Below are 26,618 nucleotides of genomic sequence, written 5' to 3'. Positions count from 1 at the left end.
TGCTAGTGGAGCTGATGCATTGCACAAACTGGATGGAATAATGAAGGAGGATTACCTCAGCATGAAGCATAACCTTAAAGTGAATGTAAGGTCCCTAAACCATGCTTTTTTCCTTGTACAAAGCAACAAACATTATGTTGATTGACCATGTGTTTTCAAACCATAGCTGATCCAAAAGGCCATAAATTGATGGAAAACCAATAAGACCAGCCAATTTTCACGGAATCTGCCGAGACCAAACCAGAATATCCCGAAGGGGTGTGTAACTACACATGTATAACAAGGATCCCGGTATCAATTTTGTTCCCATGCACAGCAGTGGTTAGACCAGTCTCTATAAGGAATCACATTTTGGAGAGAATTCTGATTGTGATTCGTACATGTCGGATGAAGGACCAGATGATTATCAAGGATGTTCCAGAGTAAATGGTTATCTTTTCGAGCCCCCAAGATTAGAAACAGATGTCAGTTCATGACAGTCCCACTCAGATAGCGCACCACCAACCAGAGAGAACTGGAAACAAATTTGTGGATTTTTATTCTAAGCTGGCCACTGCAAAATGTAGAGAAAATATTTACATGTACCTCAATAGATGCAGAAGTATAATCTTTAAAACATAGACTTATTCAGTGTAATTACTGAAAGACAACATGAAGTGAGCGATAACAAGGGAACCAATGAACTGTCCAAATGTCAGATCAAATGTCATTTATTAAAATCAGTGGGTTTCTTTTTTGCTCCAATAATTACCATGTGGTTGTTCTGGTGGTGGTGAACACTGGATGAATCAGATTTATTATTAGTAGGCCTAGTCATGTGTAGATCTATGTGCAGTAAACACTGATAAACAGTGGGTCTCGACTCTAGTGTCCCTATTGTCCGTGCAGGTTAGTAACTGCATGGTGTGCAACTGTGCATGTTATGATGTACCGGTGTATATCAGGTACATCATAAACCTGTTTACTGACAATGTATTTACGAAACACAAAGGGTGGATTTTGATGCTACTTCAAGAAGCAAAATGCGATTTGAAATACCTGGGAGAACACTGCTCTTTACTCACTTATTTCAGGGTTAATTATTTGTTAAAGTCAACATTCATAGTAAGTGTCCTATTCCTTTGATTGCTTGCGTTCGGACACAAGCAAGAGCGGGGGGATACGTAAGTGAGCAGTAGCTCACAGTTGATCTTGTTTGTTATGCTTTTCATGTTTGTATCATGTTAACTAAATGTCTGCTTTGGGTGAGTAATGTTCTATGTTAATAAATAAACCAATACAAAATCATGAACATCGACCAGCAATATCGCACAAACATGACAGCTGTTGTCCTGAACGTCAGCAGTGCTGTGATTTGGCTGCAACACAACTGTTATTTATAAAATGTGTAAAGTGATCATGTTGAACCACTTTTTTGAAATTAAGAAAAAAAAAAATTCTTCCAGGAAAGGTTCTGTAATTTCTATTTATTGTGTCGGCAAGAGAGACAGTGGAGTCCGTATGATACAAATAACAGGAGAAGACTACGTGGCAGTTTTGACAAGGCAGGCTTTATAAAGGTTGAAAACGGGTCTGTGAATTAAAAATTAAAGCTTGTTTACTGAGTAAATATCTGCATCCTTCTTAATAGACTTTTTTCCATATCTTTAAAAAAAATTTTTATATTTGTATCTGTAAATACTTAATTTATCTAGAAGTTTTCTCTATTTTCTATTCTCTGTTTATCCTGTAATGATGCTACTGGAATTTTTATTTCCCTGAGGGAACCCTCCCAAAGGGATCAATAAAGTTTTATCTAATCTAATAACATTTATAGACGTAGGACTTCAGACATCATTTTTCGTCATGAATTATTATCCAAAGCTTTACTGCAGAACTGCCACCATTTATACATCGCCTTCCTCTCGGTCACTCATTATTTCTTCCTCCTGAGTCAAACCAGAGTCATGGTGTCGTTGCTTGTGGTTCTTCAGACTGACGTTGTGGCTGAATGACTCTCCACATTGCTCACACGTGAAAGGTTTCTCTCCAGTGTGGACACGCATGTGGGAAGTGAGGTTTGCTAGCTGGTTAAAGGAATGCTCACACACTTGGCATTTGAAAGGCTTTTCACCAGAGTGGATGAGTTTATGCCTCCTCAACCTGGTAATAGTCCTAAAGCCTTTCTTGCAGACATCACACACACATTTATGTGGACCTCGGTGGGACTTAATATGTTTACTGCGTTCGTGAATCCTGCTAAACTTCTCTGAACAATCTGGACAGCTGTATGGATGAGATTCTTTAGGATGAGTCTGCTCATGTTCCAGTTTTGCAGACTTGGTTTTGAAGACCTTCAGACAGTACTTACATGGATGATCATAATCCGAATGGAGCTGATTGTAGTGCGTCTTTAAGCCGACTTCAGTGAGGAACCTTTTCCCGCAGTCTGAACAGACAATTAATTTGATTTTGTGTTCACAGACATGCTCTTTATTTGCTCTAACAAACTTGCCACAATCCTGACACAGTACATTGAATGGTTTGGCTCTGTGCTCCTGTTCAACGTGTGTCTGAAAACTGGCAACATCATCAAACTGAAGAGGCAGGGTTTCAAAATTATGTGTTTGAACGTTGTCACCTGCACTGCACTGAGAACAGCAGAATACTTTTTTGTGTTGAAGGACAGAACAGGAAAGCGAGGCCTCGGTCTCACATTGTGTACACCACACCACAAGTTCACCCTCACCATCCTCCTTTAAAGCTGTGAACAGGTCTTCATCCATGGACACATCAGAGTCTGTGGCCTCTTCATCTAAACATGGCTCCCACTCATCTGAACTATCAGACTTCCTCTTTCTTTTCTTTTTCTCTTCTTCTTCTGAAAGGCTTGCTTCTTCATCACTAGATAAACTTGTGGGAGGATGACTCCTCCAGTCTCTGTGGTGGCCACAACTCTGGCAGTCCTGTGTGATTGAAGACAGCTTCTTGTTGCCCTCAATGGTAGTACAACACTCTCTCTGACAAAACCAGCAGAACTGGAAAAGCTCCAGCAAACATTGCGTGTTCACCATCACCTCAGTACTCCTGGAAAAAACACGGGGAGAAAACAATATCAGTACATTTTGGAACCAAAAACAAAAAGGCCAAGTCAACCCATGACCCATGCCCTTTGGCATCAGATTTTCTTAATTCTGCCACTAAATTTCCCGTTACACACCAAATGAATAAATCTGAAGTTTGAGCCCTCTGTCAAATACATTTGTGAAATTTAACAATCTGTTCTGAGTTTCATATTAAATTAAATGTTACATCCAGAAACCTTAACTTTTCTATGGCTCAAAACCAGTGATTCTCAACTGGTGGGTCACAGGTCCTTTAATAATAAAAATAATAAAAAAGCCCTGTGATGACCTGGCAACTTGTCCAGGATGTACCCTGCCTTTTGCCCGTAGTCAGCTGGGATAGGCTCCAGCTTGCCTGCGACCCTGTAGAACAGGATAAAGCGGCTACAGATAATGATATGAGATAATAAAAAAAATGGCTTTAGGAGCCCCACACTAAGTCTCAGTGCTCTTCCAAACTTAAGAAAAAAAAAACCCTCAAATTAACAGTATTTTGTAAACAAATGTCTCAAGCAGGGATTGAAAGTTGTTTAAACTGTCTGCAATGTGGTTGTGAATTGGAATTGAATTGCAAAGTCTTGGGGCACAAACCATAAAGGCTCCGTCTTTGTAGCTGTGGCAGCAGAGTCGTGTTCAAGCATTAGTTTGTGAATCAAGGGTGGGGCCAGGGAAGATGAGTGAGTCATTACACCTGTTGTCAATTAAATGTTGTTTGTGTCTGTTGCAGTGACGAAGGAAAAAGAGAGAGCAAAGAGGTGAGGTCTCTCCCAACCAGATCACCTGTCTGTGTGTGAGTATAAGTGAATGAGCTTAGTAAAGCTGAAAAGCAACAAAATTAGTAAAAATAAAGCCTGTGTTGACAATTTCCTACCTATCAGCACTTCAGTATTCCTCCCATGTCAGAGACATGCTACAGTGGTGCCGAAACCCAGGATACTGAAGGGAACCACTCCATGGAGTCCTTGGCACTCAAGGACCTCATCCATGCCCTTGCTGCCACCCAACAGAGCCAGCACCAAGCCCTGATCACCCTTCGGAAGGAGCAAGAACAAGGCTTCGAAGCCTTGCTGCTGGCCCAGCAAGAAGATCACCAGGCATTCTGGCACCTGCTTGTGTAGGCAGGATCCTCAAATGCCACCGCTGCGAACCCACCCCCACATTGCGCTAATGAAGATGGGGCTGCATGATGACCCAGAAGCCTTCATCGCATTCTTTGAGCAAGCGGCCAAAGCGTGGGGGTGGCTGGTCGAGCAACACATGGCTCATTTACTACCGCTGCTGTCTGGAGAAGCCCAGCTCACCATGCAACAGCTTCCTGCTGACAGTCAGCTTGATTACGCTGACTTGAAGCAAGCCATCCTGCAACATGTCAACCGTTCTCCAGAACACACCCACCGATCACCTCTCCTGGTTTCCCCCACCATGGAAACGGGGGCTGGACCCCCTGCAGTTGGCTCACCGCACCTGTGGTGTCCCCCTCCCTTTCCCTTCTGTGTCTGTGTCTTCTCTCCCCCAGGTGAGTGATCCCCAAATCGCCAGTGCAGAGGTGAAGCCTGGGCTGGTATGCTTGCACTGTGGGGAACCCAGGCATCTCCAGGGTCAGTGCTCTGCACTGGAGGTGGGAGATGGTCTGGATCCCTGACGCCAGAGACTGCCCTCAATTGGGCTGGGGCGTATCACATACAGGGGAGTATTCAAGGGGATGATGCGTTGGTGGATTCTGGTTGTAATCAGACCTCAATCCACCAAAGCCTTGTTCAAGGGGAGGCATTGGGGAAAGCACAAGTGGTGAAAGTTGTGTGTGTACATGGGGATGTTCACAAATATCCACTCGTGTCCATCCACATTCGATTTCAGGGGAAAAAGCATAGTGTCGAAGCGGTGGTTAGCCCACGCCTCACCCACCCACTAATTCTGGGGACAGATTGGCCGGGGTTTAAATGTTTAATGGAACGTGTAGTAGTGGGCAGGTCCTGCAGTAACATCACGAGGGTATTATGGTGTAGCATTGACTGGGGAAGCCATCTCAGCCATCCACATCAACACCACGTCTGGGTGATGCGAGGAGCAGGGAGCAACCTGCTCCTCCTCTCTCTCGGGGATTCCCTCAAGGATTTCCTGTGAGAACAAGTGCAAGACAAGACTCTGCGTCATGCCTTTAACCAAGGGAGAGTAATCGATGATCAGACTCTCCAGCCAAATGCAACACCCTCCTTCCCATACTTTGCAATTATTAAAGATGGACTATGCCGAGTGACGCAGGACACTCAAACCAGTGAACAAATAATCCAGTTATTAATCCCAAACAGCCGTAGGGAACTCATTCCATGCGGCTCACTTTAATCCAATGGCTGGACACTTCGGTCAGGATAAGACACTTGACCAAATAATGGCCTGCTTTTATTGGGCAGGAATTCGCGGGAATGTCCATCGCTGGTGTGTGGCATCCCACGAATGTCAACTGGTGAATCTAGTGGCCACTCCAAAAGCACCCTTGCGCCCTCTTCCTCTGATCGAGACCCCCTTCGAAAGAACTGGCACAGATCTCATTGGGCCATTAGATCGGTCAGCATGGGGATATCGCTTTATTTTCGCCCTAGTGAACTATGCAATTCGATATCCGGAAGCAGTCCCGCTGCGTAACATTTCCGCGTGTAATGTAGAAAAGACACTGTTTAAAATTCATCCCCGAGTCAGGATTTCCAAAGAAGTCCGGACTGACCAAGGCACTACATTTCTGTCACGCGCACTTCGTGAGCTTTCTGAGTTATTGGGATTAAATCCATTCACACCAGCATCTATCACCCACAAACAGATGGCTTGGTAGAATGATTCAAACACTTCAAAACTTAATTTGTAAATTTGTAAGTGAAGATGCATGTAATTGGGATAAATGGCTTGAGCCCCTGTTATTCACAATATGAGAGGTCCCGCAAGCCTCCACAGGATTTTCCCCATTTGAATGATTATACAGGCATAAGCCTCACAGCATTTTGGACCTCCTCCAGGAAAACTGGGAGGAGGGACCTTCAAATAGTAAAAACAAATAATTCAATACGTTCTTGACCTGTGCATAAAGCTCCACACACTCACTCAACCCAGGAGGATTTATGGCAGGGACGAGAATGTCAAGCCGGGCTGTACAACAAGGACACGCATTAGAGTTCACACTGGGAGATAAAGTACTCATATTATTGCCCATTTCAAGCTCAAAATTGTTCAAGTGGCAAGGGCCCTTTGAGATCATACGGTGAATCAGGGACATCGACTATGAGGTGAGGTGAACGGATAGGTGCGGGGCGCTACAAATATACCACCTCAAACTGTTAGAACACTGGAACGAGGGGGGGTCCCCGTGGCACTGGTGTCCGTAGTTTTGGAAAGGGTGGAGCTGGGGCTAGAGGTAAAAATGAAAGTAACCACTCAAGCCACTCCGGTCCCCTGTGGAGACCACCTTTCACCGGACCAACTCACAGGAGGTTGCCAGATTGCAAACGGAATTTTCCGACATGTTCTGACCCCTTGCCAGCCGCACTCACCTCATGGAACACCACACTGAGATCTCCCCAGGGGTGGTGGTGCGTAGCCGCCCATACAGTTTTCCCGAACACACATACAAATCCCCCCAACACATACCCAACACCTCACATTGATGAACTGCTTGATCGATAAGGCACCGTTTGCTTTTATTCGAAACTGGATTTAACAAAGAGAAAGGTAGATCCCATGACAAAACGGCCTTTTCCCACACCAATTTGTCACGCTTCCTTTTGGGTTTTTGGCGCTCCCGCAACGTTCCACCAGCTCATGGACAAAATGCTCCGCCCCCATGCCACGGCCTATTTAAATGACATCATTATATATAGGAATAATTGGCTGTGGCACCGAGAACACCTTAGGGCCATCCTGGAGTCACTGAGGTGTGCAGACTTCACAGCTAACCCGGAAGAATGTGTGCGATTGGACAGGTGGAAGTACTGTATCCAGGTTCCCAGTTGGGTCATGAGCAGGTGCATCCCCAAATTGACAAGACTGCAGCGATTGTGGCCTGCCTGAGGCCCAAAACCAAAAAGGGGGTGAGGCAGCTCCTGGGGCTGGCAGGTTCATAGCTAACTATTTGGACATCACTAGCTCACTGACTGAAGAAGAAACCTTTATTCGTCACATGCACACTTCAAGCACAGTGAAATTCATCCTCTGCATTTAACCCATCTGAACCAGTGAACACGCACACACTCAGAGCAATGGGCAGCCACACCAGAGTGCCCGGGGAGCAGTCAGGGGTCAGGTACCTTGCTCAAGGGTATCTCAGCCCAAGGCCGACCAATGTCAACCTAACTGCATGTCTTTGAATTGTGGGGGAAACCAGAGCACCCAGAGGAAACCCACGCAGACACGGGGAGAACATGCAAACTCCACACAGAAAGGCCCTCGCCGGCCGCTTCTTGCTGTAAGGTGACTGTGCTAACCATTACACCACCGTGCCGCCCACTAATCTCACTAAAAAGGGAGCACCAGATCTGGTCCAGTGGACGGAGCAGTGCCAACAGGCCTTCACCAAGGTAATTGCTGCACTGTGTGGGGGGCCACTTTTACACTCCCATAACTTCTCTCTCCATTTTATTTTTCAGACAGGTGTGTCAGAGGGCTAGGGGCTGTTTTGTCCAAAAAGCTAGAGGGCATGGAGCATCCAATGCTGTACATCAGCCACAAGCTCTCGATGCGAGAAAGTAAGTACAGCACGAATCGAGAAAGAGTGCCTGGCCATCAAGTGGGTGGTCTTCATCCTACGGTACTACCTGCTGGGGTGCCCTTTCACCCTCTTTTCAGACCATGTGCCACTCCAGTGGCTCCACCACATGAAAGATACCAAAGTGCCGATCACCCATTGATATCTAGACCTCCAGCCTTTTACATTTGAGGTGGTCCACAGGCCTCGGGTGCAGATGGTGGTGGCAGACTTTTTGTCCCAACTTGGGGGGGGGGGGGGGGGGGGGGGGGCATGTGGCTGCGGGGGCATGTGGCAGCAGGGGCGTGCTCAAGTATCAGTTTGCGAATCGAGGGCAGGGCCAGGGAAGGTAAGTGCCAAAGTCATTACACCTGTTGTCAATTAGTGTGTGTGTCTGCTGCACTGATGACTGAGGAAAGAAAAGGAGGGCAAGGGCAAAGAGGCAAGGTCTCTCCCGACCAGAGGACCTGTGTGTGAGAATAAGTGAATGAGAGTAGTAAAGTTGAAAAACAACAAAAATAGTAAACAAGTCTGTGTTGATAATTTGCCGTTTGTCAGTGCTTCAGTATTCCTCCTACGTCAGAGACATAATACAGTAGCTCGGAGTTTGATGATGGTACTGTGAGCAGACTTTGGTTCGATGATCTTATGTTGAGGCTTGTCAAGAGTTCTTTAATGCATTCTGGTGCTTGATATTTGAGACATCTGTATGTTAAGAGAAGGAGCTTGAAATCAATTCTTGCTCTTATGGGTAACCAGTGACGATGTTTTAAGATGAGAGAAATGTGATCGCTCTTCTTCGCTCTAACCACCATTCTTGTGGCAGAATTTTGCACATGCTGGAGTTTGCCAATTTCAGACGATGGCAGTCCAAATAGGAGGCTGTTGCAAAAATCGAGTTTTGGTGTGATGAAAGCAGGTATGAGCCTTTTACAGTCATCCTAATCAAGGTACATTCCATCACAGATGCTGGCTTTTGCACCTTTCTCTGATAAACTGGATGGTCATGTTCACTTTGGCACAGACAACTCTATGTCTGGTTTTCCCAAAAGCAAGCTGAAATGTGGACTCCTCTGACCACAGCACACGTTTCCACTGTCTTTCCATCCATCTGAGATGAGTTCAGGCCCAGAGAATTCTGTGGAGTTTCTGCACAGAACTGATGAATGGCCTCCTCTTTGTGTAATAGTTTCAAATTGCATTTCTGAATGCAGCAATGGACTGTGTTAAGTGACAACGATTTTTCAAAGTACTCCTGAGCCCACGTGACTATATTTGTCACATTACCATGATGGTTTTTCAGGCAGTGCCACTTGAGGGCTCGAAGGTCACGCACATTCAGCGGTGGTTTCCGACCTCGCCCTTTACACACTGAGATACCTCCAAATTCTCTGAATCTTTTCACAAATATGTCCTGAAGATTTTGGAAGACCCAATATCTTGCACTGAGAAATGTTCTTTTTGAATTAACTAACAATTCTCTCACAAATTTTGGCACAAAGCAGTGAGCCACGCTCCATCCTTGCTTGTAGAGACTGAGTTTTTGGTGCTGCTCATTTTATACCCAATCATGTTCCCAATTAACCTGCTTATTGTGGAATCTTCCGAAATGGTGTTACTTGAATATTCTATAAAATGTTCACTCTTATTTTGCCTCCGTCCCAACTTTTTTTGAGCGTGTTACAGGCATCAAATTCTAACTTTGTTTGCGTTTACAAAATACAATTAAGTTGGTCAGTAAAACTTTTGAAAATCTTTTCTTTGTGATTTTGTCAGTTAAATAAAGGCTCATGTAAAGTAACAAATGACAGATCTTTCTTTCTATTGTATTTTGGGAAATATCCAAACTTTTCTGGAAATGAGTTTGTACATAGTGTCCCATTTTCATATTAATTATGTTAGTGAATGCCTTTGCACTTGATTAAACATGTGCTCTGCATTTAATAAACTGATATTTTCTCCTGTATGCCTAGCCTCAACACCAGGCATTGCCCGAATGCCTGATTTACCCGACCAAGACATTCGGGAAGAAATATTTTAGCAAGTTGGGCCCGTTTGGGCTCACCTATGGTTGGTTTCTTTAAGCACAAAAATGATTTTCAAGGGAGTACATTACAAAAAACAAGACATATTAACCAGCATCCATGCCTCCCCTGCGATCATCATTTTGGTTCTTTCTTTCCAATTTGTAATGGCAATTCTGATTGGCTCACTTCAGGTGCATATGCGCATTTGTGTGCGTGTTCTTAAAAGTGGTGCATATCGTGTTTACCATCCCCCTCTCAAGTAGCATCAGTGATCAGGGGATTCTCAGCAGTCAAAAGTGACTGGAGATCGCACACGCAGAGAGAGATACGTTTGTGGGCAATTACAGGTATATGGATCTGTGATGCCTGCTGGAAGAGAAGAGCAGGGAGGATTGGGAATCGAGCAGCAGTCGTTTTTTTTTTTACACCCGATACCAAAACTTGTAGCGTCCTAGCAACCATCTCAAAGATGTGGATAAAAAGCCCAGAAACTCTATTTACCCAGGCAAAAATGATAAAGGATTTATCTTGTGTCCTGATCCCCAGATTTTTAACCCAGCCACATATAAAAAGTTGTATGCCTCCATGCTCTTCCAGGTTTTCATCTGTATGTCCGTGCAGAATGATGTCTGCAGCACCAGGTACTTTTACCCCTTTTCCACCAAATCAGTTCCAGGGCTGGCTCGGGGCCAGTGCTGGTGCTGCTTCACAACTCGTTCAACTTGCGAGCCAGCTGAGAACCAGTTTGCTTTGCCATAGCTCGCAGTGCTAAGGGAAGCCATGTTATTACGTCGCTGTATATGTCAGTTACGTCGCTATGTTTGCATAAACCTTGGCGCGAATATCGAAGCAAAAACAACACGGAAGAAGCAGCAGCAACAACAATAATAATGGATGACTTTGCGTTTGTACAGCTGCTGTTTCTTGTCGCTTAAAAATGGCGATCTTTCGCGGTCTTGTTATTGTTCTTAACAACTCCGCCCCCCGCTGACGTAAGCGGTTCTTTCCTCTGGCCCAGCAGAGAGTTGGTGCTAGCCTGGAACCGGTTTTTCTGGCCCCAGAGCCAGTTCTTTGTCAGTGGAAACAGAAAACCTGGTTCCAAACTAAGCACTGGCCCCGAACCAGCCCTGGAACTGCTTTGGTGGAAAAGGGGCATTTGAGATGTCAGGGAACTCAACAGATGGATAATTTTCCAACTCCTAATGAATGAATAACTTTATTTAAACACTAAGTTGATCAGCAGAGCTGGTGGGGTAGTGCATGTACAAATACAAAAGACTAAAATATACACAATCTTTTGAAAAAACAAGCCCTTAATATCTGTTGGATTATCTGTTATTTATCTTCACATTAAGTTAATTAATAGTACGTATAAGTATTGTCTTTGTATTTAGTTATGGTTCTGACAATTTTATTCTGCTAATGTCAAATTTAGGTGGTAAATTTTTCTTTTAAAGGAAAAATCCTTCTTTGTTAGCGTGTAAGGATCTAATCCCCTCAAGTGGTTTCTATATCCACTTCTTTTGAGTGTACTTCTTGGTTTTAATAACTTGCTTGTTTGCTGAACACAAACATGGCAATAAGTTCTTGTGTTAATGAAGCAGACTCCACTGTTGGATCCCTTTTGACCGAGAATGCCCTGCATGCATGGTTTGGCTTCTGGCACATCCATACAGTTTTAAATATAATACCTACAATCTAAAAATTTGTTTTTATTGCATTTATTCAAATTCCCATCTGTAACACTCCACACTTGTTATTCAGACTAATTAGTAGACAAGGATTCAGTTTGCTGGGGAGCATAAAGATTGGAGTCTGGAACAACGGAAAAAGGTCATGTGGTCTGACGAGTCCAGATTGCGCCTATTCCTGAGCGATGGGCGTTTCAGGGTAAGAAGGGAAGCACATGAAACAATGCACCCATCACGCATAGTGTCCACTGTACAAGCCTCTGGAGGCAGTGTTATGATCTGGGGTTGCTTCAGTCAGTCAGGTTAAGGATCAGCAATGTTATAGGGCAATAAAATCAAGTCTGCTGACTACCTGAAGGATTTTTTTCTCCTCTGATGGCACAGGCATTTGCCAGGATGACAATGTCAGGATTTATTGACTCAAATTGTGAAAGAGTGGTTCAGGAATCATGAGGAAACAAAGAATCATTTTCACATATAATTTGGCCACCACAAAGTCCTGACCTTAACCCCTCTGAAAGTCTCTCGGATGTGCTGGAGAAGATTTTCCAGAGTGGTTCGACTCTCCTGCCATCATGACAAGATCTTGGCGAAAAATTAATGCACCTCTGGATGAAAAAATAAATATGACGACACTGTACAATGTCAAAACAATGCCATGGTGAATGCAAGCCAAAATCAGAGATCAAGGCAGTCCAGTGAAATCTTAGGCCCTGTCCACACGGCAACGGATTCAGGTGAATCTGATAAAATCGTTTATCGTTTCGGCTTGGCGTCCACACGGCCCTGGCGTTTTGGGTGCCCTTCAACGATATTTTTTGAGAACGGGTTCCAGAGTGGAAAAATCTGGCAACGGCGCCGTTGCGAAGTCATCTGGATGAGTAGAACGGATTTGTTTACGATGACGTCACAACCACATGACTAGAACAAGCAGCACTCTCGCTGTTTTGTATGAACCACTGCATTGCATTCACTTTTGCGTACAGATTTTCTTTTAAATAAACAACTGAACCATTTCTTGAATTTCTTTTTTTATTGGATAAGACTGCTTTTCAAAATGTTCACACACATAATAAGAAAATTAAGTTATATAAAACTATGCACACTAATAAAACTAATTGGTACACACAGAAGGCACAATTTCCTCGCGTAGTCACAGCCATCATCTTCTTGTTGTGTGTTTGTTCCTGACAGTGCTTCACACCGGGTAGAAGAAGGGGTTTATGCGCATGCGTCTACTTCTTCTATTGTTCTGGTGTCTCCGATGGGACCGTCTTACAGCGCCCCTAGAGGTGTGACATGTGTATTGCATCGTTTTCAGCAAGCGTTGCGTTGCCATATGTACCTGATATTTTACTGATCCGTTGCCCATGTGGACGCGATATTTTTTTAAATAAAATCTCGTTGCCATTGTCGTGTGGATGTAGCCTTAGTGTGCGTGACTTTTTTTGGGGGGGGCCAAACAGCGTGTATTCCACCTACATGTAAATCATAATATTACAGGGCCCATGCTATGTGTGAAGAAGCTTAGGTCCTCTCTTCACCACAGCAATACTTAAATGAACTGCTAGCAATCAATATCTTTTCTGCTGAAAGTCCCCCTTCATGGCTTGGCTCATTGCCAATTAGACAGGTCACAAAAAGACAAAAAGTATTCTTGTTGAACTGCAGCCCCTCCAGATTGGGAATTGGAGGAGAAAAAAAAAAAAAAGCGATTTGGGGATATTCAAGGGTGGGCATAAAATACTGAAAATTTGAATGACTTCATTTTGAAGTACTTGATGTGCAGTTTGTTTATACTAAACTGTCATTTGTTCAAATCTCCTTCAAGGTAAAAATATTTAACAACTATATTGTTTTAGACCCTCGCGGCTTTCAGGCAATACCTCAGAATACATTTCTTGCAGAATGGCTTTTAACTGGGTAATCGTATTAACTTCATAATTTGAATAAAGTTAATATTCAAATTTGGACACAAACCTTGTTTTTCAAACAATGCAAGTGGTAATAATAAGTCATGGGGTACTCAAAGGTGGATGTAGATGTGGCCCTGTTTATAACAAATGATATAAAGAATCACTCCTGTCAGTACAGGCCTTCAATAAAAGGGTAGATCATCTGAGAGAGAAATACCCTCAGTCATCTGTGTGAAAAGAAAATGCTAATGCACTCACGAAAACTGCGACAACTCTATTGTAACTGTCATGGACTCGACAGGATCATCGGTGGGAGCCTGTGGTTCAGGGACCCCTGTGGAAAGATCTCCCACGTCTTCCTCTTCTACATCAATCTGAGATCTTTTTGCTGGCCTCGGAGCCTTGAATGGTGGGGATGCCAGCGGACAACTTGTGATCCAAGGTGCGTCTGTGGTAGTCGTGCCAACCTCCACACTTACAGAACCTGAAACTTGTGTACCTAAAGAAAAACACAGCCATTCTTTAGACATAGCATTTTGTTTCCATGACCATTTTAAATACTAGCATATAAATATTACAACACTATCCATGCCTAGTGGTGAAATGAGTCATTCCACTGGTATAATAGTAAAACCAATGATCCACTGGTGATAGACTGGTCATTACAGAGTAACGACAGACTAGAATGTCTGATCATTAACATGTCAATGTGTCATAAATAACAACAGAACAGAACTGTGGTGAAGAAATTTGGCAAGATGGTTACTTTTGTTCACAAAAAATACCACCAGCTTGATGGAGTCACAACTAAACATGGGAAGCTTTTAATACGCTTTTAGAAGCATATAAACAAATTAAATTACCGACAACACAAACCTTTGCTTCGAACATGAGGGCTTAATGTACGCAAGGAGAGCTGTGTACCCTGAGATGACTGGCTGGGTGGGTCTGTTTGGCAACCAACATGGTTACCCAACAAAGTCTGTAATGTACTCTGGAAGAAAGATGAACAAAAAGCAAAAAGCAGATGCATAAATAACACCAACTTTGATGTAAAATAACCCAAACAACGTACCTTCAAGATCAGTTGAAGCTTTCACATAAAGCTTCTGAAAACTTTTACACAGATTCTTGCCACAAAAATTAAAGCATTTTTTTCTATCAAAGTGACATGAAAAGACTTAATATACTGCACACTAAATGTGGTTGCTCGCAAGTAGTTTTTACAGGTCATAGCAAACCTATGGAGAAACCCCAAATATTAGGTCTGTATCTCGAACAGTTTGGAAACTTAAATTAAATTTCATGCACTTCGCTAAACAAGGCCGTCAATCCCACTTTTGACATTCACAGCTACTTTGATATGGCGTGTAAAGCTTTTACTTTTCATAATCATGAAGTTTTCAAACTTCATGACTATGTGACAAGGGCTACATTCAAAAATGTAATCAGTTCAAATGTATCTTCTGTACTTTTCCTCCTGCAAGGCTCTGAAAATGGATAAAATTTCAAAACAACAAAAGGACACTCCTTTAAGAGTGTCTCATTCAAACAGTATGCTCGATAAAGCACTCGGGAGTTTTCTTTCCTGTCATTTGTGACACATTAGACCATGTGCAAGCAGTAACTTTATTTATTATTGTTGTCCAAGTGTCAGGAACTTGATGGTGTTGACAGTCTTGAGAGCTTTGCCACCTATGGTCAGTGGCGGGGTTGTGCTCTGCATGGGCCTTCCTGAAGTCTATGACCATTTCCTTGGTCTTGTTGACATTCGGTAAGAGGTTGTGTTTTTTGCACCACGCTGCCAGATGTCTTGTCACTTTTGGTGATGGGACACACAACTGTAGTGTCATCAGCAAACTTGATGATGTGGTTGCTGCTGAGACTGGCTGTACTGTCACGGGTCAGAAGAGTGAAGAGCAAAGGGTTCAGAACACATCCCTGGGGTGAACCTGTGCTCACTGAGATGGAGCCTGATGTGTGAACACCGGTTGCGCCGCCATCTTGGGGCAGTGAATATATGAAAATGATGGTTAACTGCCTACATGGTCAATTTTCAGGAAGTGTGTAAATTGAGCACGTCAAAAATTATTCTGACATTCTGATAACAGTAATAAATACACTTACTGCTTACACCTGGTCTAATACATCACAAATGACAGGAAAGAAAACTCTGGCAAGCTTTATTTAGCATCATGTTTAAGTGAGACACATTCAAAGGGGAGCTGTTTTGTAACGTTTTGAATCTTCGGCCATTTTCAGAACCTTGTCGGACGAAAAGTACATAAAACATACACCTGATCTGACTACATTTCTTTTTAGTTCTACACAAAAAGTGAGCTTGAGTCACACAGAGCTGTACATCAAAGCTATGAAATATGAGAAATGGGACTGACAGGCTCGTTCAGCAAAGTGTATGAAATTAATTAGAAATTTAAAAGGCTGTAGTTTCAAAAACCTTTAGAGATACAGACCTAAGATTTGTACACAAGTTTGGTCAGGGGTCGACATTAACGGTTGTCCGCTTGTCCGGGACAAGTGATCCTTGATGTCGGACAAGTTAATCGTCTCAGTTACTTGTCCGATCGGACAAGTGCCAAAATACGCCGATATTCGGGTTACATATCAAATTTATCAGTTTATTCACGATTTCCGAAGCATCTCACTCGACACATTGTTTTGATGAATCGCCGGATGTTTCTCTTCGGAAAGAGCGATGTGTGCATGCGCAATATTCCACTTGCGAAACCGGCCAATACCGCTTTCTGTATTTGAGCTGAAAAGTAAACGTCGTGTATGATTGGTTTTAATCGTGTCATACACATGGATTTGTTGACATTTCTGTTGGCGGGATCATTATTCAACTGTATATATAACAAATCTTTGAATTGTTGTTGATGGCGTTCATTATATAGCTGAGCGTGTGTGGCGGGAAATGTGCGCCTGCATGCATGTGGATTGACAGGGAGTGAGGTAGGAGTGGGGAAAGTTATCTATGAAATACCAAGCTGTCAAATGGCTGCTAATTAGGTTACTGGCTGTATTAATTAACTAATTAGTAATGGGAGTTTAAGGATTTGAAACATCTCGTCTCGTCTTCTTCCGCTTTATCCGGGGCCGGGTCGCGGAGGCAGCAGTCTGAGCATGGAAGCCCAAACTTCCCTTACCCCAGACACCTCGGCCAGCTCCTCGGGAAGAACACCGAGGCGTTCCCAGGCCAGCCGAGAAACATGGTGCCTCCAGTGTGTCCTGGGTCTTCCCGGGGGCCTCCTCCCGGGGGGGGGGGGGGGGGGGGGGGGGGGGACATGCCTGGAACACCTCCCCAGGGAGGCGTCCAGGAGGCATCCGAAAAAGATGCCCGAGCCACCTCAGCTGATTCCTCTCGATGTGGAGGAACAGCGGCTCCACTCCGAGCTCCTCCCGAGTGACTGCTTCTCACCCTAAGGGAGCGCCCAGCCACCCTGCGAAGGAAACTCATTTCGGCCGCTTGTATCCGCGATCTTGTTCTTTCGGTCATTACCCAAAGCTCATGACCATAGGTGAGTCTCGGAATGTAGATCGACCGGTAAATTGAGAGCTTCGCCTTTTGGCTCAGCTCCTTCACCACAACGGACCGGTAAAGCGACCGCATCACTGCAAAGGCTGCACCGATCCACTTGTTGATCTCACGCTCCATCCTTCCCTCACTCGTGAACAAGATCCTGAGATACTTAAACTCCTCTGCTTGAGGCAGGACTTCTCCACCAACCTGGAGAGGGCAAGCCACCCTTTTCCGGTCGGGAACCATGGCCTCGGACTTGGAGGTGCTGATTCTCATCCCAGCCGCTTCACACTCGACTGCAAACCACCCCAGTGCATGCTGAAGGTCCTGGTTTGAAGAAGCCAACAGGACATCATCCGCAAAAAGCAGAGATGAAATCCTGTAGTTCCCAAACAGGATTCCTTCCAGCCACTGGCTGCGCCTAGAAATTCTGTCCATAAAAATTATGAACAGAACCGGTGACAAAGGGCAGCCCTGCCGGAGTCCAACATGCACTGGGAACAGATCTGACTTACTGCCGGCAATGCGAATCAGACTCCTGCTCCGTTTGTACAGGGACCGGACAGCCCTTAGCAAAGAGCCCCGAACCCCATACTCCCGAAGCACCCCCCCACAGAATACCACAAGGGACACGGTCGAATACCTTCTCCAGATCCACAAAGCACATGTGGACTGGTTGGGCAAACTCCCATGAACCCTTGAGCACCCTATGAAGGGCACAGAGCTAGTCCAGTGTTCCGCGACCAGGACAAAAACTGCATTGTTCCTCTTGGATCCGAGGTTCGACTATTGGTCGAATTCTCCTCTCCAGTACCCTGGAGTAAACCTTCCCTGGGAGGCTGAGAAGTGTGATTCCCCTATAATTGGAGCACACTCTCTGGTCCCCTTTCTTAAAAAGAGGGACCACCACCACAGTCTGCCACTCCAGAGGCACTGTCCCCGACCGCCATGCGATGTTGCAGAGGCGTGTCAACCAAGACAGCCCCACAACATACAGAGACTTGAGATACTCAGGGCAGATCTCATCCACCCTCAGTGCCTTGCCACCGAGGAGCTTGCAAACCACCTCAGTGACTTCGGCTTGGGTAATGGACAAGTCCACCTCTGAGTCATCAGCCTCAGTCTCCTCAATGGAAGACATGACAGTGGGATTGAGGAGATCCTCAAAGTATTCCTTCCACCGCCCGACAATGTCCCCAGTCGAGGTCAGCAGCTCCCCCACCTGCACTGTAAACAGTGTTGGCAGAGTACTGCTTCCCCCTCCTCAGGCACCGGACGGTTTACCAGAATTTCTTCAAAGCCGACCGATAGTCCTTCTCCATGGCCTCCCCGAACTCCTCCCAGTTCCGAGTTTTTGCCTCCACAACTGCCCGAGCTGCGGCACGCCTGGCCTGCCGATACCCGTCAGCTGCCTCAGGAGTCCCGGAGGTCAACATGGCCCGATAGGACTCCTTCTTCAGCTTGACGGCATCCCTTACTTCTGGTGTCCACCACCGGGTTCGGGGATTGCCGCCACGACAGGCACCGGAGACCTTGTGGCCACAGCTCCGAACAGCTATATCCACAATGGAGGTAGAGAACATGGTCCACTCAGACTCAATGTCCCCCGTCTCCCTCGGAAGCTGGGAAAAGCTCTCCCAGAGGTGGGAGTTAAAGACCCCCCCCCCCCCGACAGAGTACTCGGCCAGACGTTCCCAGCAGACCCTCACCATACGTTTGGGCCTGCCAGGTCTGTCCAGCTTCTTCCTCCGCAGAGGATCCAACTCACCACCAGGTGGTCATCAGTTGGCAGCTCAGCTGCTCTCTTCACCCAAGTGCCCAAGACATAGGGCTGGAGATCAGATGAAATGACAACAAAGTCTATCATCGGCCTCCGACCTAAGGTGTCCTGGTGCCATGTGCACTTATGGACACCCCTGTGCTCGAACATGGTGTTCGTTATGGACAAACTGTGACTAGCACAGAAGTCCAATAACAAAACACCACTCGGGTTCAGATCGGGGAGGCCGTTCCTCCCAACCACGCCCCTCCAGGTGTCACTGTCATCGCCCACGTGAGCATTGAAGTCTCCCAGTAGCACAATGGAGTCCCCAGTCTGAGCACCCCTCACTGGGGTAAACTCCAACACACGGCGGCTGAGCTGGAGAGCTATAAGCAAGCCCACACCAGCCCGCCGGCGCTCACCATGGGCAACTCCAGAGAAGTGGAGAGTCCAGCCCCTCTCGAGGAGCTGGGTTCCAGAGCCCAAGCTGTGCGTGGAGGTGAGCTCGACTATCTCTAGCCGGTACCTCTCAACCTCCTGCACAAGCTCAGGCTCTTTCCCCCCCAGCAAAGTGACAGTCCATGTCTCAACAGCTAGCCGCTGTGTCCGGGGATCAGGTCGTCGAGGCCCCTGCCTTCGACTGCCGCCCAATCCACACTGCACCAGTCCCCTACTGCTACCTCTGTGGGTGGTGAACCCACAGGAGGTCGGGCCCACGTCACCTCTTCGGGCTGAGCCCGGCCAGGCCCCATGGGCAAAGGCCCAGCCACCAAGCGTTGGCATACGAGCCCCAACCCCGGGCCTGGCTCCAGGGTGGGGCCCCGGCTGCACCATACCGGGCGACGTCACGGTCCTCGATTGATTCTCCATAAGGGTTTTGGTGAACTGCTCTTGGTCTGGCCTGTCACCTACGACCTGTCTGCCTTGGGAGACCCTGACAGGGGCGTAATGCCCCCGACAACATAGCTCCTTCGATCATTCAAGCACACAAACCCCTCCACCACAATAAGGTGGCAGTTCTAGGAGGGGGATTTGAAACATATAATTTAGATATAATTACAGATTATTTGAAATTATCTTTTTTTTTTTACCATTAAATACCATACAGAAGCCACACTGAATAATTAGACAACAATTAATCAGTGGAGGATATATATTCAAAATTAATAATTTAAAAATGAAAATATATATGAGTGATTCCACGCTTATGGGTACTGAAATGGGGACATGAACTTATTTTTAAAAATTCACCTAAAACCATTTCTTTTTTTACCATCAGGTCACAAAACATGTAATCTTTAATGAATGATATGTTAAAAGATAACTTTAATTTTCTGAGATGTAATAAAAACATATTTATATGCCAGAGTCAAGCCTATGAGTTCCAAAATGATGTCTGTTACATTACTTCTGTTATGATTGCCCATCTTGTGTCTGTTACAAATTAATTACAATCTAGCTATATATCATGTTAATCTTATTGAAAGAATGTGTATGTTTATTCTACTACACATGTTTATTAATTATATTTGTTAAAACATCACCTTCCTATGTTTCAAAAAGTAATTCTACATTGTTAAAATTGAGAATCTATATGTCCACAACACTTCTGTTACGTTCTGACTTTGGCATATAAATATGTTTTTATTACATCTCAGAAAATTAAAGTTATCTTTTAACATATCATTCATTAAAGATTACATGTTTTGTGACCTGATGGTAAAAAAATTAATGGTTTTAGGTGAATTTTTAAAAATAAAGTTCATGTCCCCATTTCAGTACCCATAAGCGTGGAATCACTCATATAATTTTAAATTTTCTGGTTTTCAATTTCTCATTAATAAATTAATGATTGATGGAGTCCAATTGATGGAGCAGAACTCAAGGGTTGATAGATGAAGATGAATAGAAACTTTATTTGTATCCATTCATCTGTGAGTCAATAGAGGTGTGGAGGTTTTCATAAGATACTATATTATCTTGTCATTTGATACACTGAAATCTAGTTATAATAATCAGTCATTTACAGTATTAATCAGTCAATTTTGTTATCAGTTGTTTTTATTTGTAGCATTGTTATTTGTTTCTATTGTTCAAACTAGTGATATCTCATCAAGTCATAAATTTTATGATAATATTACTTTTTGTGATATTTCTTACTGAACTGCAGAGTACTGATCTGTGTATATATAAATGGTTAGCGTTTCTGGATCTCATAGTATAGTTATTTTGTTCTTAAAATTTTATGTTCATAATTTCTACTCTATTGGAATATATTGCTTCTGAACTTCAGCAGAATAATTGGTGAATTACGGTATCAAGCAGTCTGTTTTACTATATTTTTGAACTTTTGCCTCAGTATATCAAGTATTGATTACTTTTTTTTTAAATATTTTTTTTGGGCTTTTTTCACCTTTATTGGATAGGACAGTGTAGAGACAGGACAGGAAATGAGTGGGAGAGAGAGACGGGGAGGGATTGGGAAATGACCTCGGGTCGGAATCAAACCCGGGTCCCTGGACTTATGGTATGGCGCCCCAGCCACCTGAGCCACGACACCCCCCAAGTATTGAGTACTTTTGATTCATAGATATTATGCATATGTTGTGAATTCGGAAACAAATGCCATAAAGATTTCAACTTGCCCGACAGGACAAACGGTTTCGAAAGTTAATGTAAAGGTGGCCTGGGAAATTTCTCAAAATGGGCAAGTTAATATGGAATAGGGAAGTAAAAGAAATACTACAGAACTGTTTTGCTATGGTCTTCACGCTGCTCATTTTTATGGAGACATCCAGATACTTGTGTACATATGAAACAAAAATTCCAGAAACTAGTACATACATATTATTTACACAACTTGTATGCCCCATCACATCCCTAATATCGTTTAAACGGCCTCGCTTCGCCAAGTTAACCTGAACAGCTAACCATGTGAAGTTGTGAAAATTAAAGGTCTCATTGCATCGTTTTTTTCATTCATTTTGCAGTGGTCTCTAGTTTGAATGAATGCCCTGTGAGCCGGTTTTGGTGAAAAAAATGCTGTGGTGCTCCTGTTTCAGGCTGTTCTAGTTTGATGGAGGAGTGGGTGGGGAGAGAATGACAGGATTTCAGCTCTTATTCATTAATATTCATGACATGTAAACGTGTTACCTCTGATTGGCTAACAGCACTGTGACGCTGCCTCCAGTGGGTGCTCTTGGTTTTCTCTGTTTAGACGAGAACAATGTCCTTGCACTATTAGTGGAGCTCCGAGCGGAGCACCATAACTCATGCCCCTTTTCCACCAAAGCAGTTCCAGTGCTGGTTCGGGGCCAGTGCTTAGTTTGGAACCGGGTTTTCTGTTTCCACTGACAAAGAACTGGCTCTGGAGCCAGAAAAACTGGTTCCAGGCTAGCACCAACTCTTTGCTGGGCCAGAGGAAAGAACTGCTTACGTCAGCGGGGGAGCGGAGTTGTTAAGACCAACAACAATAGCAAGATCGCGAAAGGTCACCATTTTTAAGCGGCAAGAAGCAGCAGCTGTACAAACACGAAGTCATCCATTATTACTGTTGTTGTTGTTGATGCTGTTACTTTTTCTCAGTGTCGCTGTTGCTATGATGTTCGCACCAAGGTTTATACAAACGCAGCAACGTAACTGACGTATACAGCGACGTAATGACGTGGCTCCGCTTAGCACCCCGAGCTATGGAAAAGCAAACTGGTTCTCAGCTGGCTCGCAAGTTGAACGAGTTGTGAACCAGCACCAGCCCCGAACCAGCCCTGGAACTGATTTGGTGGAAAAGAGGTATCAGAAAAAATGGTAAACCCATCGAGTCGATTTTTTGTGGTTTGTCCGTGTACCACCGGTCATACGCACCGTCCCGTGGCCAGTCTTGGCGATTACCAGTCATACGCACCGTCCCGTGGCCAGTCTTGGCGATTACCAGTCATACGCACCGTCCCGTGGCCAGTCTTGGCGATTACCAGTCATACGCACCGCCCCGTGGCCAGTCTTGGCGATTACCAGTCATACGCACCGCCCCGTGGCCAGTCTTGGCGATTACCAGTCATACGCACCGCCCCGTGGCCAGTCTTGGCGATTACCAGTCATACGCACCGCCCCGTGGCCAGTCTTGGCGATTACCAGTCATACGCACCGCCCCGTGGCCAGTCTTGGCGATTACCAGTCATACGCACCGCCCCGTGGCCAGTGTTGGCGATTACCAGTCATACGCACCGCCCCGTGGCCAGTGTTGGCGATTACCAGTCATACGCACCGCCCCGTGGCCAGTGTTGGCGATTACCAGTCATACGCACCGCCCCGTGGCCAGTCTTGGCGATTACCAGTCATACGCACCGCCCCGTGGCCAGTCTTGGCGATTACCAGTCATACGCACCGCCCCGTGGCCAGTCTTGGCGATTACCAGTCATACGCACCGCCCCGTGGCCAGTCTTGGCGATTACCAGTCATACGCACCGCCCCGTGGCCAGTCTTGGCGATTACCAGTCATACGCACCGCCCCGTGGCCAGTCTTGGCGATTACCAGTCATACGCACCGCCCCGTGGCCAGTCTTGGCGATTACCAGTCATACGCACCGCCCCGTGGCCAGTCTTGGCGATTACCAGTCATACGCACCGCCCCGTGGCCAGTCTTGGCGATTACCAGTCATACGCACCGCCCCGTGGCCAGTCTTGGCGATTACCAGTCATACGCACCGCCCCGTGGCCAGTCTTGGCGATTACCAGTCATACGCACCGCCCCGTGGCCAGTCTTGGCGATTACCAGTCATACGCACCGCCCCGTGGCCAGTGTTGGCGATTACCAGTCATACGCACCGCCCCGTGGCCAGTGTTGGCGATTACCAGTCATACGCACCGCCCCGTGGCCAGTCTTGGCGATTACCAGTCATACGCACCGCCCCGTGGCCAGTGTTGGCGATTACCAGTCATACGCACCGCCCCGTGGCCAGTGTTGGCGATTACCAGTCATACGCACCGCCCCGTGGCCAGTCTTGGCGATTACCAGTCATACGCACCGCCCCGTGGCCAGTGTTGGCGATTACCAGTCATACGCACCGCCCCGTGGCCAGTGTTGGCGATTACCAGTCATACGCACCGCCCCGTGGCCAGTGTTGGCGATTACCAGTCATACGCACCGCCCCGTGGCCAGTGTTGGCGATTACCAGTCATACGCACCGCCCCGTGGCCAGTGTTGGCGATTACCAGTCATACGCACCGCCCCGTGGCCAGTGTTGGCGATTACCAGTCATACGCACCGCCCCGTGGCCAGTGTTGGCGATTACCAGTCATACGCACCGCCCCGTGGCCAGTGTTGGCGATTACCAGTCATACGCACCGCCCCGTGGCCAGTGTTGGCGATTACCAGTCATACGCACCGCCCCGTGGCCAGTGTTGGCGATTACCAGTCATACGCACCGCCCCGTGGCCAGTGTTGGCGATTACCAGCCATACGCACCGCCTAGTGGCCAGTGTTGGCGATTACCAGCCATACGCACCGCCCCGTGGCCAGTGTTGGCGATTACCAGCCATACGCACCGCCCCGTGGCCAGTGTTGGCGATTACCAGCCATACGCACCGCCCCGTGGCCAGTGTTGGTGATTACCAGCCATACGCACCGCCCCGTGGCCAGTGTTGGCGATTACCAGTCATACGCACTGCCCCGTGGCCAGTGTTGGTGATTACCAGTCATACGCACCGCCCCGTGGCCAGTGTTGGTGATTACCAGTCATACGCACCGCCCCGTGGCCAGTGTTGGTGATTACCAGCCATACGCACCGCCTAGTGGCCAGTGTTGGCGATTACCAGCCATACGCACCGCCAAGTGGCCAGTGTTGGTGATTACCAGCCATACGCACCGCCCCGTGGCCAGTGTTGGTGATTACCAGCCATACGCACCGCCCCGTGGCCAGTGTTGGTGATTACCAGTCATAGGCACCGCCCCGTGGCCAGTGTTGGTGATTACCAGTCATACGCACCGCCCCGTGGCCAGTGTTGGTGATTACCAGTCATACGCACCGCCCCGTGGCCAGTGTTGGTGATTACCAGTCATACGCACCGCCCCGTGGCCAGTGTTGGTGATTACCAGTCATACACACCGCCCCGTGGCCAGTGTTGGTGATTACCAGTCATACTCACCGCCTTGTGGCCAGTGCTAGCCAGTAAAGAAATAAAACAAAGAGACTGGCTATGATAAGAAAATTCTACAACCCAGAAACAGATGGGAGCTCCGCTTTTAGGCAGTGCCTAAATCTATATATTAAACTATGCTATGCTACATAAGATATGGTTGCCATCATTAGAATTCGTGGTTTAACGCTTATCTTCGGATAAAAGACTGTAAATTAAACAAGTTACGTCTCTGGGTAGAAGCTAGCGAGCTAGTGTGGTCATAGATAGCCTATGAGTGTAACAGCCTAGCTTGTGACCATGTCATGCATGCTAACGTGGAGAATATGAACATGCTATTTTGTAACAAAAAGTTCATGTTTTACTCACAGCTTGTGAGCCGGTGGTCGATCGTCTTGACGGTACAGATCCAGGTGTTAAAAACAACCTTGAAGAAAAACCACTTCTGAAGGCACCAAAGTTTATAAAGTCACTGTGGTTGAAATGATCAGAACACAGGACTAACGCTGCATTATACTTCGCTGGTGGTGTTCCAAAGATAAATTCCAACCATTTCTTCTTCAGCTCTTTTTTCTTGGGCAAGACATGCAATGTTGATGTGTTACTGCCACAAATAACACAGGCACGAACTTGTTCAGCCATGTGTTCAGCTTGCTGTTAGGTCCTCTTCGTCACAAAAAAACGAATTTCCCCTAAAGGCGAGAGTTTCTACAGTCTGACCTGTTCCCAGGTTGTGTAGCCGCTGTTTCGGAACACAGAAGAAATATTTTCGCTTATTATCGGGTTTATTGTTCTAGCAGCTATGAGCGTTGCCCGCCGCCATTTTGTTTTTTCAACAATGTTTTGTACATCTCGTTGTCAAGCACAGCGAGCCAATCAAGATACAGAATTTCAGCGATTTTACGTCATTGGACCCCGCCCACAAAATAGCTGCGCTGGACAGACGAGTGAAGCCATCTGGCCGCCATATTACCACACCCATCGCGTGTATTTGGCTCGTGTTTTAAACGTTGAAATCTGGAGAGCTCATCTGGCCGCCATCTTACCACTCGCATCCCGTGTATTCGGCTTTATGATTACATTTATGATTATCATGTAGAATCTATAGCTCTACGTACCTTTATCTTATGTCGTTTCTCAACACATGTTCTGACAGTTGGACTGTCTTTGTTGGAGTCGCCTTGTCCCAGGCGACTGCTGGATCCGGCATAGCTACTAGTAGACCCCCTCCGGAATACTGTAGGCACTGCTGATGGTAGCAACACACGTTTGTGCTGAACTGCACACCCAAGAGATTCCTTTAAGCTGGGAAGGGTGTCAAAACAATCCAAATCAAAGTGTTCAGAGCACAGGACGGATGTTGGTGAGGGCTCCCACTTGTCACGAGCGCGCCTGACTTGCTTCACCCACTTCGCATGCAGCTCGGGATCTCTGGGAAACTTGAATAAACTTACCCCATCCTTGTGGGTTTTGGAGCAAAAGCCGGCAACACAACGCGAAGGCATAATTAATATATATATATATATATATATATATATATATATATATATATATATATATAGTGTGATAACCTGTGTTGTGTTCTGTTACCTGTTGAGTTTCTTATGTTGTTATATGCCTTTTAAGGGAACTGGGGGGTGGAGTTTAGGTGTGGGTGCGCGGGGGTTGAGACAGGAAGTTGAGTGGGCGCTGTTTATGGGCTGTTAGGAAGCGTGA

At 45.9% G+C, this 26,618-nt stretch overlaps 1 protein-coding gene across 1 annotated transcript; it reads right to left on the bottom strand.

Moving 5' to 3' along the window:
* Positions 1-1,451: 1,451 nt before the first annotated feature.
* On the bottom strand, positions 1,452-26,393 carry LOC132881882 (zinc finger protein 43-like). The gene is made up of 4 exons (XM_060914895.1): positions 26,021-26,393; positions 14,344-14,461; positions 13,726-13,966; positions 1,452-3,066 (listed from the first exon to the last, which is right to left on the bottom strand). The coding sequence occupies exons 3-4, from the start codon at positions 13,755-13,757 to the stop codon at positions 1,887-1,889; spliced, it is 1,212 nt and encodes a 403-aa protein (XP_060770878.1). The 5' UTR covers positions 13,758-13,966; positions 14,344-14,461; positions 26,021-26,393; the 3' UTR covers positions 1,452-1,886.
* Between the last annotated feature and the right edge of the window lie 225 nt (positions 26,394-26,618).

The sequence above is a fragment of the Neoarius graeffei genome, chromosome 1, assembly GCF_027579695.1.
Source record: "Neoarius graeffei isolate fNeoGra1 chromosome 1, fNeoGra1.pri, whole genome shotgun sequence".
In the NCBI taxonomy this organism is placed as follows: domain Eukaryota; kingdom Metazoa; phylum Chordata; class Actinopteri; order Siluriformes; family Ariidae; genus Neoarius; species Neoarius graeffei.
Note: the sequence above shows the minus strand (reverse complement) of the source record. Positions and strands in the feature narration are given on the sequence as shown.